The 12,767-nt window shown below is 42.8% G+C and overlaps 1 protein-coding gene across 1 annotated transcript in view; it reads right to left on the reverse strand.

The window, feature by feature from the left end:
- Positions 1-7,024: 7,024 nt before the first annotated feature.
- The window catches only part of ASB12 (ankyrin repeat and SOCS box containing 12), a 45,890-nt gene continuing 40,147 nt past the window's right edge, over positions 7,025-12,767 (reverse strand). Inside the window, exons 2-3 of the mRNA XM_078640106.1 lie at positions 11,350-12,195; positions 7,025-8,980 (exon numbers count right to left, since the gene is read on the reverse strand). Coding sequence (XP_078496232.1) covers positions 8,847-8,980; positions 11,350-12,163 — 948 coding nt within the window. The 5' untranslated portion in view covers positions 12,164-12,195 and the 3' untranslated portion in view covers positions 7,025-8,846. The remainder of the gene's footprint in view (positions 8,981-11,349; positions 12,196-12,767) is intronic.

Genomic DNA, 12,767 nt, shown 5'->3' on the forward strand with positions numbered 1-12,767 from the left:
CTCACTGCTCCATCAGGATTCAAGCAAGCCGGGCCGACGACGCCTGAAATGGCAGAAACCGGTCCCCGGAAGCTTGTCTCCTTTCTGGTGAAGAATTGGCTTGGTAGTTTGGTCTGCCCTGTTCCCATGATGCACTGGGCCAGGGACAGACTAATTTGCATATAGCCAGGTTCTGAGCTGGGATGGGGCAGTGAGCTAAATAACGGTGATGGATCAAGCCCTGATCTTTGGACTGGGTAAGAGTGGTCTGCTTAATTCAGACACTCTGTTCATCACCACCCCCTTTTCTGAATCATTAATTCCCTTACAGCAGTGAGAAATCTTACATGTTGCTTACAACTCATAAGACAACTGCGGTCAACACACCCATTCAGGGGAAAGATCTAGTGTATCCACTCCAGTATACAGATTACCACCAAGATTCATTATACGTACCACAATATGAGCACCAGTGCATGTAAGTCCAGATGGCAAGCAGAGGTGCAGCTGTATGAAAGAGGCTGTGAGGGGCCTAATGTGCAAGATGGTGAAGAGAGGCTTAGAAGTTCATTTATGACTCAAGTAATGAATTGTGAATGGCAGATAGCTGATGTCACTTGATGCACAGTATTGTTTTTACCTACATGGATTTGTGCCAGTTGCAATGGATTGCCCAGTTGGTACCTTTCAGGGCAGAAACAACTGTGTCACACCAAGTGCAATTGGAATGTGAGATTGGTGGCTCTCAGCGGGTCAGAGGTGGAAAGGTTGGATACGCCAGCCATAGATGAATGGAAGAGCTCTACCCGGGCAGACACCCCGGGCGATGGCAGCCGTTGAGTGGGACAAGACCACTACATCGTCTGCGAGGGTAATAGAGTTATCCGGATAGTGTGGATAGTGAGGACGATGGATCCTGGGCAGTGGGGATGAAGGTGTCTGAGACCATGATGTGGAAAGGATCCAAGAAGTGGTTGACCCAAACCATGGAGAGCGGTTCTACTGAGATTCAGGAGCGGCAAATGGAAAACGGCAGATTGAGTGGACCCCAGCACTTGGGAGATGCCTAAAAATTATATATGAAAAATATGGACCTTATTCACAGAACTAACTGAAGACAAAATCCTAAACTTACTATCATTTTGGTATTCACAGAAGGCACTTACTCATTTTGGTATTCACAGAAGTCATGAGTTGTAACTTTAGGACTCTGTAACGAGGTACATCGCCACGAGCGAGTAGAAACACAGGACGCAGGAGTTGAATGGTGGCTCATGGATTCCTCCCCTCTTTCCCTTCAGGACTCCCAGGAACCTTGGCAACCACTACCGCAAAGGGAGAGAATTCCAAGCGGCGCCTTTAAGTGGGCGTGTACTACAAATGAAGAACCACCCCAGCGTGACGTGGACCTCGCGGCAGTGGGTAAAGACCAGGAAGAACACCAGTCGGGGTGTGACGACACCCGAGGAGATGGAGTGAGGAGTGCGGGAGAAGACGAGAACGGAGGACGGTGCAAGCAAGGAGGAGAAGCAGATGAGCCAGGATGCCAACGGATCCATGCTTCACCGTGCCACACTCCCGAGGGAGGAGTGTGGCTAAAAAAGGTACGGCAGAAGCTTTCAAGTTGGGCGGGGAGGAGGAGTTCAGTACCGCCATAGAACCGGAAATACTGCTGTTACATCACACCTGATTGTACATAGCTGTACATAGTATAAATATACCTGAACCCGTCACCCTTGTCTACCTCCTTTCCCCTTCACTCTTTCCCCACCACGAAACCTCCACTATTGCCTGCCGTATATAGCACCAGTCAGCGGTGTCCCTCACTTCCCCGGTTCCCCTCGGGATGGACACGGTATGAGGACGTGAGTTTAACGGTCCTTCTGTTTGTGTTTTTCCTACACGGCCACATCGAGAGAGGGCTCCAAGGAACTGCCAGGAGGGCGGCTACCAAGACAGGCGGGATACAACCGAGACAGCCTCACCATGGATCCCTCAGAGTTCGCCCGGGAAAGATTGACATTCCGCCGTAAAAAGCTGTATGTGAAAATAAAACCTGTATTACCAAAACAAAGCCTACAGCCTCTCACTACCACCCCTTTACAGACTCCTAAATGCCTTCTGTCAATAGCGAAAGTCTTACAGTTAGGATTTTTCTCAGTTTAGGAGTAGTAAAGTTAGGACTCCTAAACTGAGAAAAATCCTAACTGTAAGACTTTCGGTATTCACAGAAGGCATTTGGGAGTCCTAAAGTTAGGAGTTCTAACTTTACTACTCCTATCCGGAGAAAAATCCTAACTTTAAGACTTTCGGTATTCACAGAAGGCATTTAGGAGTCCTAAAGTTAGGAGTTATAACTTTACTACTCCTAAACGGAGAAAAATCCTAACTTTAAGACTTTCGGTATTCACAGAAGGCATTTAGGAGTCCTAAAGTTAGATTCCAAGACAGGATCTTACTTCTCTTCTTCATGGATTCACCAGCTCCTGGGTGTACAGTGTATCCACTTTAACCCCTTGAGTGCTTGTGACGAGGTCAGCTCTTTATGAGGCACAGTGCAGCTGCACTCATGAAGAGCTGAGCTCGTCACGGCCGTTGGAACGTTCGCATGCGGGGATAATTTCCCCGCTGTGCTGAACGTTCCAAAACGTGAGTGCAGCTCCACTGTGCCTCATGACAAGCTGAGCTCGTCAAGCACAGCGGCGCCGCGTGCGCCCCCCCTACCTGCCCCCCACACAGGGGGGGGGGGAACACCCCGCAGTGAAGGGGTTAAGACACTAGACCCAGTCGATTGTATGGACCATGACTGGATTTCCTTGATTGTTAGTAATTTAACTATACCAGTTCTAAGTGTGCAATGCATCCATGTTAAGGCATTGGACCCGGTCCATTGTATGGCCCATGGATTGACCTCCTCATTTGCTAGTAATTTGACTATACCCCAGCACCAAGATGTACAAAACATCCACTTTAAGGCACTAGACCGAGTCGGTAGTACGGCCCATGGAAAGACTTCACTATTTGTTAGTAATTTAATTATACCACTCCTCGTTGTACAATGCACCCACTCTAAGGCACTAGACCCTGTTGATTGTATGCCACGAAAGGCCCTCTTTATTTTTTACTAATTTTAGCATAGCGCTCCTGGGTGTATAATACAGTCACTTTAAAGCACTAGACCCAGTCGGTTGTTTGCACCATGTAAGAACCTCTTTATGTTTTAGTAATTTGAGCATACCGCTCCTGGTTCTACAATAAATCCATTTAAAGGCACTAGAGTCAGACAATTGTATGGCCCTTGGAAGGACTTCCTTATTTGTTAAAAATCTAACTATATCGCTCCTGGGTATACAATACACCCACTACTCGGTCGATTGCATGAACCATTGAAGGACCGCTTTATTTGTTAGTAATGTGTAACCCAATTCCTATCAAGTTTGGTGTTCATCTCGGTACAAGCATTGAACTTCTCTTGGTGTGATATGGCTTCATTTGTGGCTGGCCCCTACGGTGTGGAATAAATGCACATCCACAAACTGTACAAGCCACCTAACATTGCTTGGCTTTTTGAAAGTGGGAAGCAATACAGCTAGCAATTTATGCAGAAAGTTAAGAGTTTCTTGGTAATAATTTTTCCTTTGTTTATGCCATGGTTTGGGAGAAAACGATTACAAATACATAAACTTGAACAACAAATTATCCAATAGTTAAAAATACAAATGCCACCGATCTAAAAGTCGAAAAACAAGAAAAAAGGATTTAGCACCCATGATATTCATATAAAGATGGAAGACTTGGCCAATGACGAGTGGCTCACCCAGCAGTAGGTGGCTTCCGTGGGCACTAAGACCTCTCTACAAAGGTCTCTTATGCAAACACAAAAATCAGATGCATAGCGAATACTGCACAATGGGACACGGTGGAAATGTCTGTCGTTTTTCATATAATATAGTCTGTGGGAGTTGCCTTTCTTTTTACATAATAAATGCATCATGAATTGAGCTTACCCTAACCAACGTCACAACATATCACGCGATGGCTACTGCTGTCTTCTCGTTCTAAATAAAGAATTGTACAAATCACACGAATATCCAGAGAATGTTCCCAGAGAATATCGCCAGTGGTGGCTCGCCGAGGGAATACCCCCCGCCCTTACCCTCCCCTGCTCCGCCGCACCACCCCGCAGCATTCCCTTGGCGAGCCGCCACTGACTTTCCCTCAATGTACCTAACAAGGGACATTTCTTCTGTCCTAGGCTAATGCTATACAATGTATCAACTAGCATGCTCGAATACACTTTGTGAATTTCTGCAAACCCAATGCATTACTACCATGATAGAAACTTCGCAAGTATTCTGTAGTAAAATGTTTCTTCTAGCTTGTCCCTGCTGGTGTATATCCTAAAAATCATGTAATGATGTAGAATGTATGAACGTCTTTGTTAGAAGACCAATAAAAGGACTGTAGGTTTCTATGTACAGGAGACCTTATTCCCAATCCTTAGAAGGCGAATCTCTGCCAGGTTTTATTCAGACCTTTAACCAGTTCTCTCTACTTATGATCTATACGCTTTTCTACTAAATTTGCTTATGTCAGGTCTATACTTTGAATATTAATAAGTTATATAAAGCATTGAAACAATCATCCTTGTCTGTCATCCTTACAAAAATGTTTTTCACCTGCCACTGAGCTTCATATCATAAAAGTGGCGGCTCCAGTCGAGGAGCACTAAAGTCTGCATCAGGACAACACCACTCCTGGTCCTAACTATTGGTGTGTCCCCAGGAGTGGATTTTTGCGGATACGTTTGCGTGCTGACAGATCCATGCCATGATATAACAGATACTTATTGGTACATAACACAATGGTACTGATCTTATTGACCTCAGGAGGATGAATGGCAGATTGGACACCAGGATGTATTTGGACTGACTGATAAGGTGAATAACTGCTGTGAATAAAGCACAATATGTACTGATAACCACATATTATGACCGTAATCCTTGTTCAGAGTTTCTGAAGACTACTGCACATTCAAGTTTTTTTTTTAATTCATATTTATTAAGTGGTACAAAAAGACACTGCATGAAATGAAAGAAACTTGTGGGGAAAAACTCATTAAGCCAAAAACAAAATGAAGAAAAGTTCAAATTACAAATATGTATTCTTTTTGATAAAGAAGAAAATACCTTAAACATTGGGGCATTTATATTTATTTTTAAAGATTTTGCTGTGGGTCGGGAATAATGAGATAAAAGATTGAAGGTTCACAATATCGTGATCAGACTATCGTGGGACAAAATGTTGAAAGGTAAGCTTGTGTAAATTTTCTATATCTATCTCCTCATATATGTATTTTGTTAATATATATAACTTCAAGGTATGTAGATGTGGAATTAAGAATAGTAAATTCATCATTGACGTCATTTAGGGGTCACCAGAGATCACAGCTGTGACCCTTGGCTTGCCCCTTGTGACCTCTGTCACTGCCTTTGCGATCCCTGGCCTCAGAGGGGATAAAAAAAAGTATACCAAGAACACAGGGGCTTGTCTTATTTTCTGGCTGTTTTTCTTTACACTAATAGTGAATAATATATTACTGAAGTAAAAAATGTAGCACACTTAATTAAAACAGACATTTGGTGGCAGTTGTAAGCAAAATATGGTTTTAAATATATGTTGTGTGCGTGTTTGGGTGTGAGAGTGTGTTTATGTGAGAGAGCATGTGTTTCTGTATATGTAAGCATGCGTGCATGAGTGAAAGTTAGTGAGAGTCAGTGACAGGTCATGAGAGACTGAGACCCAGATTTACTACTCTTTGACACTAGTGCAAGGGTGTGTGCGTTTTCTGAAGCATTGGTTTTGCACGCCAAGGTGTCCCTTCCAGTACATAAACAATGTTTTAAGGACTTTTGCCCACATTGTATGTGTGCTGTTTAATGCAGCACATTTGGAAAGTTGTTCAAATGAGCAGAAGAAATTAAAAAACAATTCCTCCGTAAGCCTTCCTTGAGGATCTGTAAATGTTGGCACACATTCTAACTAATGTCTACCAAAGTTTGTAGTAAGGGAATTGCATCGAAACAATGGGTGGTTGCATTGGGAGGCCCATGCAGCACCCATAGAATGCCTCGTTGATGACAAATAATGCAAACCTGCACATTGCACAACTTTGCGTTACTTTGGGATACTATCCAATGCATATCCTGATTTGCATTGGTTAGTACATCCCACCCTAACACTTTGCACTAGTTTTGCATCACAAAAGTGATGTAAACCCAGAAAAGAGTATTAGGAAACCTGAGCCGAAGTGTCAGTAAGTCTGGACGAGGGAGAATGAGTGACATTATGGGTGAAAGCAAGTGAGTGAATATGAGATGTTTAGACAGAATATCGAAAAGAGAAATATCGTGGGACGAAATATTGTGTCAAGAATATCGAGGATAAAAATGTTGTGACAGTAAGTTTCTATAAGTAAGCAACATTTCACTATATATAACTCCGCATATATGTACCATGACAATATATATATCTTCAAGGTGCGGAGATGTGGAGTTAAGAATAGTAAATCAATACTTACCTATTTGCACTTATCTTCTCAATCTTTTGGTCCTCAGTATTTGTATCCTGAGTTAGAATGAATAAGAATGAGTGTAAGGGGATGCAAGATAGTTTGAGTGAGAATAAATGAGTGAGTATGAGTGAGATGATGAGTGTGAGTGAATAAACTTGAGTGTGATCGAGAATGTGATGTGATACTTGTAAGCTAGTCTTTGGCCTAGGCATGCTGGAGGTAATTATTGTCTTTTAGTGACACCCAGGACAATTTACTGGCATTAGCATACTTGCTGCAGTTCTTAGAACGGCAGACACCTGCGACAAAATACTCACACTGCAGGCAATTCTTGGCATAAAGGGCAAGATATTGGTACTAGCACATGAGAGGTAATTTGAGGCATGGGTTTATTATATATATATATATATATATATATATATATATATATATATATATATATATATATATATATATATATATATAATAGGGTACTGCTGGAAAAATACTGGCATACCTGAAGAAATTCTTGGCATGTGGACACCAGTGGTAAAATGCTGGTACTTGCGCAATGGAGGCAGTTCTTGGCATAAAGGTGGACAGACTGGCATATAGGAAAGTGGCAACCATGCCAAACTGCTGTCGCTGGCATACTCAGGTATTTCAAACATAAGGTTCACCTATGGTAAATGGATGGTATAAACTGCAAAATAGTGTCACTGGGATATTTTATGTAAATTTTAATATAAGGGGACACTCATGGAATATGGGTAATGCATTACTTGTAATTTTCTCCTCATGTATCATTACTGTTCCTATTGTGAAGCGCTCTGACACCTTCATGTAAAGTCCGCGCTATATAAAAACGCATAAAATAAATAAATAAATAAATAAAACTTCACCCCATTCTTTTAAGTTTTTCCTCGGGGGAAGAAATCTCCTAAAGGAGGTCTGACTTACTCGCTCAGGGTGAAGGTTCATGTGATGTCACTTCCTGTAATGTCATTAAGGTGAAAGGGTATGGGAACTTACTTCAGCTACCCCAGGCGTTTTGGTGAATCAACATCCATGAAATACATAGCTCTCTATGTTCACTTAACTCTTTATTAATTTGTTCCTCGATCTTCTGTCACGATATTGAGAAGAATAAGAATAGATGTAGGATTAGCTGAAGGGTTAGGGTTAGATAGGGTATGGTTACCTTATAGGTTATGGCTAGGACTGAGGTAAGGATAAGGGTCAGGGTAAGGTTAAAGAAAAGTTTATGGGTAAGGTTTTAGTAAGGCAGCTCCTCCGTAATGGCTGAGAAGCATCGCCCCACTGGTCAAAGTCAATCACAGAAAAATAAAATGATAATAAAACAATAGTATCATTTTATTATTTTGCGACTGACTGAGCCTATGCCAGTGTAGGGTAGGGACGGGCCATGGTAGGAGGGAGGAGTGATGGACACTGTAAAGTGCGAATGTCAGTTTGGCTGACCATCTTAGGCCGGCCAAACTGACATGCGCACTTCTATTTCTCCAACCCAGCTGTCCTGCACAGGCAGGTTGGAGAAACAGCACAGACTCCCATGCACTGTTTGAGCAGCAGGCCGTTCAGACCAATCCTGGAGCCGCTCTCGTGCTAGGTATAACATGAGAACAGCGTCTTGATAGGGCAGTGAGGCTGTGCTTTCACAGTGACCGTCGGGAGCAGAGAACCACCGAGGCGTCCATTGAGAACAGGTACTTTTAAAATTATTATTATTATTCCCTCCTCCCCCCATTTTACTTTTGCAGCTGCTGTCACTGGTTTCAGTTCTACGGTAAGGATTCTGCTTATGGTTAGGATTTAGGCTACGGTTAGGGTGGTTAGTGTGGGGTTCGATTTGTGTCTGTTTAGGGTTGAAGTTAGGGCCTAGCTTGTTGTCATGGATTTCATGTACTCTTATATTCTTCATATTAGTTCCCTTATCATTTTAAAAGCAATGTAAAATGCATTGTTCTGCATAATGGGTTCTTCAGAATCCCTTCTTATTAAATATTTGCTTAGAATTTTCATTATTTGGCACCTATATGTATATTGAAATAGACACCCTAAGAATGATGATACGACTTAATATACAAACATAAATATTAATTATAATAAATATAAACTATGAAAACAAATAGGATGGTTCGACAAATCACAGGTTCCATCTTCTGTCTGTAATTAGCATTCCCAAATGGCTTTATGGAGTTGGCCAACATATACTAGTGCTTTGACTCCCGTCTCCTGGGCGCTGTCCTGCTGCGGCTTTAGGCGTGGTGAGTCTGTGGCTTGTCAGAGGCTGTTAGGTCTGGTGTTTGAGGTAAGCAATCATCATGAGGGGGATCTCCAGCTGGTCAATGAGATGGATTCTGTTGACCTGTTTCAGAATCTTCCTGATCACCATCCTGGACTGGGACATCAATGATTTAGGATGAGCTGTACAAAAAAGAGAAAAGCAGTAAAAATGAATCCAAAGTGAACCTGGCATTTACAGTGTTCATGCGCCACTTGACGTGACTTGGCTTTCTGTGATCCAGAGACAACTATGATTTGTTTATATATGTTTATTAAATTTAACTTAAACACTGGTGCAGTCAACATTTTAAACATATTCATGGATGGATAAATGAGAAAATAAATGGAAAAGCCGACAGATGGATAGGCAAACAAATAAGCAGGCAGATAGATAGATAGATAGATAGATAGATAGATAGATAGATAGATAGATTGTAATCAATATATTACAGCTGGAAGTGTAACCTAATTCCCACTGCTGCAACGAAAAAAGGAGGGAATAGATTTCTTATGGAAGTGCTACACCCGGAGGAGAACCTGATGCAATTTCCTTTAAACTATCCCTAGGTCAGGTTTTGGTGAGAGCTTTCTTTTGGAACAAGCACGCAGCTTAATGCTAGCTTGGAAATCAAGCAAACCTCAAAGACCTAAGTTCCATTTTGTTTACTTCATTGATGTAACGGTGATGCCATGTTATAGAAGGTGTAGTCTGTTGTTACTTTTGTATGTTGTCAGTACTCAACTGAGGGAACCATGCGTTTTGTATGTGGGGCTCCAGCATTCACTGATGTATTTGTAGAAAATATGGCATTAATTCGAGAGTGATCAGCTAACATTTGTAAATGTTAAGGCTTACACATTATCTACAGTTTTTCATTGTTTGAAAACCAGAGAATCATTGATGGGAGTAACAAAACACTTGAGCAAGAACAGGGACCTCTAATAGAATTTGTGTGCTTATGACGGTACTTGCACCAGAGCAAAACACAGACTAAACAGACTAAACAGACTTCACACTTTTTTTGCTGAGATTAGTGTAGAGCGAGCATGAAGAATCTTACTAGATTCTTTAGAAAGCCCTCACTCACCAACCTAGTTGGTGACATGCTTCATCATCGGGCCCCACGAGGAGAGGCCGAGTGCCTCCCCGGTGTGCTGCAACGCCAGAATTACTGCAGAGCTGGAGTTTGTGGTGACAAGTGAAAGTGTGAGTGAAGTGATTAAAAATGTCTAGATTGTGTCCAAAGAAAACATTTTTATTAAATGGCCTATCAGACACACTAAAAACATGATGTGGGAAAGCAGAGCTGGATAGATTGTTCAGCTATTTCCCAAAGAGTGGGGTCAATATATGTCTGCCCTGGTGGTATAATTTACTGGGCATTCTTCAGGATCAAAAGGCTGTACCTCTGTGGTATGGGCACGCTAAGGCCCACCCTGACCAGAGGACGTGAAATGTGAAAAAGGTGTATGAAAACATATCAGAAAATGCAATCAGAACATAGTAGGTGGTTGCTCTTGTTCAGAGGAACCCGATTGCACGTAAAGGGTGAACATTTTCCACACCATGGGTCTTGGGAGAAGGGTGGTGGCGAGAATGGCACACCGCTGATGTCGCCAGGCACCCACTTGGTACCTGAAGCTCAACACAGACAAAACTGAAGTTCTGATCTTCAGAAGACACACCACTGCATGTAAAGATTACTGGTGTTCGCCAGAGCTTGGACCCACCCCCACACCTGCAAGCTCAGCATCCTCCTGGACAGCGAACTCTCCTGAAACATCTTGTCAATACTGTCTCTTCAGCCTGCTTCCATACACTATGTATGCTCCGCAAAATCTTCGAGTGGCTTGCTATCAGCACCAGGAAAACGGTGATGAATGCCCTCATCACCAGCCCACTAGTCTACGGCAATGCACTCTATGCACGACCCACAACCAAACTCATGTAAAGACTCCAGACAATCCAGAACATACTGCCAGACTGATCCTCAACCTCAAGAGGACCTGTATCACCTCCAGTGGCTCCCAATCCAGAAGGGATGCCATTTCAAGCTTCTGACCCATTCCTACAAAGCCCTCTCCACCAACGACTCACCTACATGAATCACCGCCTGCTTTTCCACCGACCTACCAGGAATCCACACTCCACACACTTCGCCCTCGCACAGACACCACGTATCCGAGGCTGCTGCTCCGGAGGATGCTCCTTCTCCCTCCACGCCACAAAAGCCTGGAACGACCCTCCCCTTCACCTCCATACCGCCCCCTTGCTGACCCAGATCAGGAAAGAACTCAAGATCTGGCTCTTCGATTGATACCTGCAGCACAGCAGACGAATGCCCTCTCTGGTGACAAGCTGTGCTGTTCAAGTACCTGATGATTATTTTAATTCATTCCATTTTACACAAACAACAAAACAATCCAAAATCGATTTTCATTTTTTCCACCAGTTTGAAATGTGTGTAATGTGTGCCAAAGTCATCAAAATGGAATAATGTTAAATGTACCTCTCTCTTTCATAAGCATTTCCAGTGCTTCATGGTTAGGAAACGTTTTGTCAACAAGAATGTTAGGCAAGTATACGTCTGCTCCAAAATCTATCAGAAGCTTGATGAAGGAAGTATGACAACCATGTTTGAGACACATTTCAAGAACCGTCTTTGGATGCTTTGTACGCGCCAAGATGATTTTGTCTGTGGTGTTGTAGTTTGGGTCAGCGCCATAGAGTAGAAGCAACCTGAAGCACTCCAGATGCCCGTAAACAGCAGCCAAGTACAATGGCCCAGTAGTCCCAGCATTATTAGAAGCCCAGCCTGGTAGCTTTGACTTCACATTGGTTTCCGCCCCGTGGTGTAAGAGTTCCCTTAAAATGTTCACATCGCCTTCACGAGCAGCTGTTAGCACAGGTGAGCAACTGTTGTGGATGGACCCACATGGATTGGCTCCAGCCTTTAAAAGGACTTTCACGCAATCTAGATGTCCAGCGCTAACAGCTGTGAAAAGAGGAGTTTGTGCCTTTACGTCTAGGCTGTCCACTTCCGCTCCATGGGACAACAGAACTTCTAAGCACCTGAGGTGGCCCAGCGTGGCTGCCAGGCGAAGAGGGCTCACAGGGACACCCCAGCCGCTTCTGCTGTTGATGAAGGCCTTGTATCGCTCTTGGGACAGGAGTTCGTGCAGGATGATATGGTCATTGTTGGACACTGCTTGGTTGAGTTCCTTTTTCTCTCCGTTGTCTTCTACGTCTTCGTGGGACTGCAGCATGGAGAAGATCTTCGTGATGTCCATCAGACTCATCTTGATTTTCCTCGCTAAAACCATCTTTCAGTGGAGAACTTTGGAGTGTGTGAAGCCTAAGAGACAAAGAAACACAGTACTTATTAATCCAGTTATGGGGCAGGCTGTAAACTAGTATCATATGGGCTCACTTTGGCATCACAGACTAATTGTTAGAGTTATTAGATGTATCCTAGTAAACAACTGAATTATTTTTAAAGGAAGTAAAAATATGACACTGGTGTAACTTTTCAGGACAGTCCATTAATAATGCATTAATCGTCCACATAGTTTCAACATCTATAGATCTTCCAGAGACAAAATAATGAGTGGTTCTATATCTTTATATGTCACTGAGTTGTGGACTGACCCTATTTGAAAGAGCTCCCAACTTCTGAAACTAAGGGACCAGTAGCAAAGGATGACACATGAAGAAGCTGGGATTAGAATTCAAAGCGCCTTATTCCATGGCAGACAAAGTAAGGCATAGACCACATCTCAACCTTTCTGACGTGTTGTTTCATCAATGGAAAGATAACAACTCTTAAGACTGAAAGCTCAGATTTGTTTAATGAGATACTTTTTGACTCTGGTTCTTTTCTTCTTATACATTGACTTACAAAGCTCTTGAGACAAAAGAAAAGTAAAG

The sequence above is a fragment of the Lissotriton helveticus genome, chromosome 4_2 (assembly GCF_964261635.1).
Source record: "Lissotriton helveticus chromosome 4_2, aLisHel1.1, whole genome shotgun sequence".
NCBI lineage: Eukaryota > Metazoa > Chordata > Amphibia > Caudata > Salamandridae > Lissotriton > Lissotriton helveticus.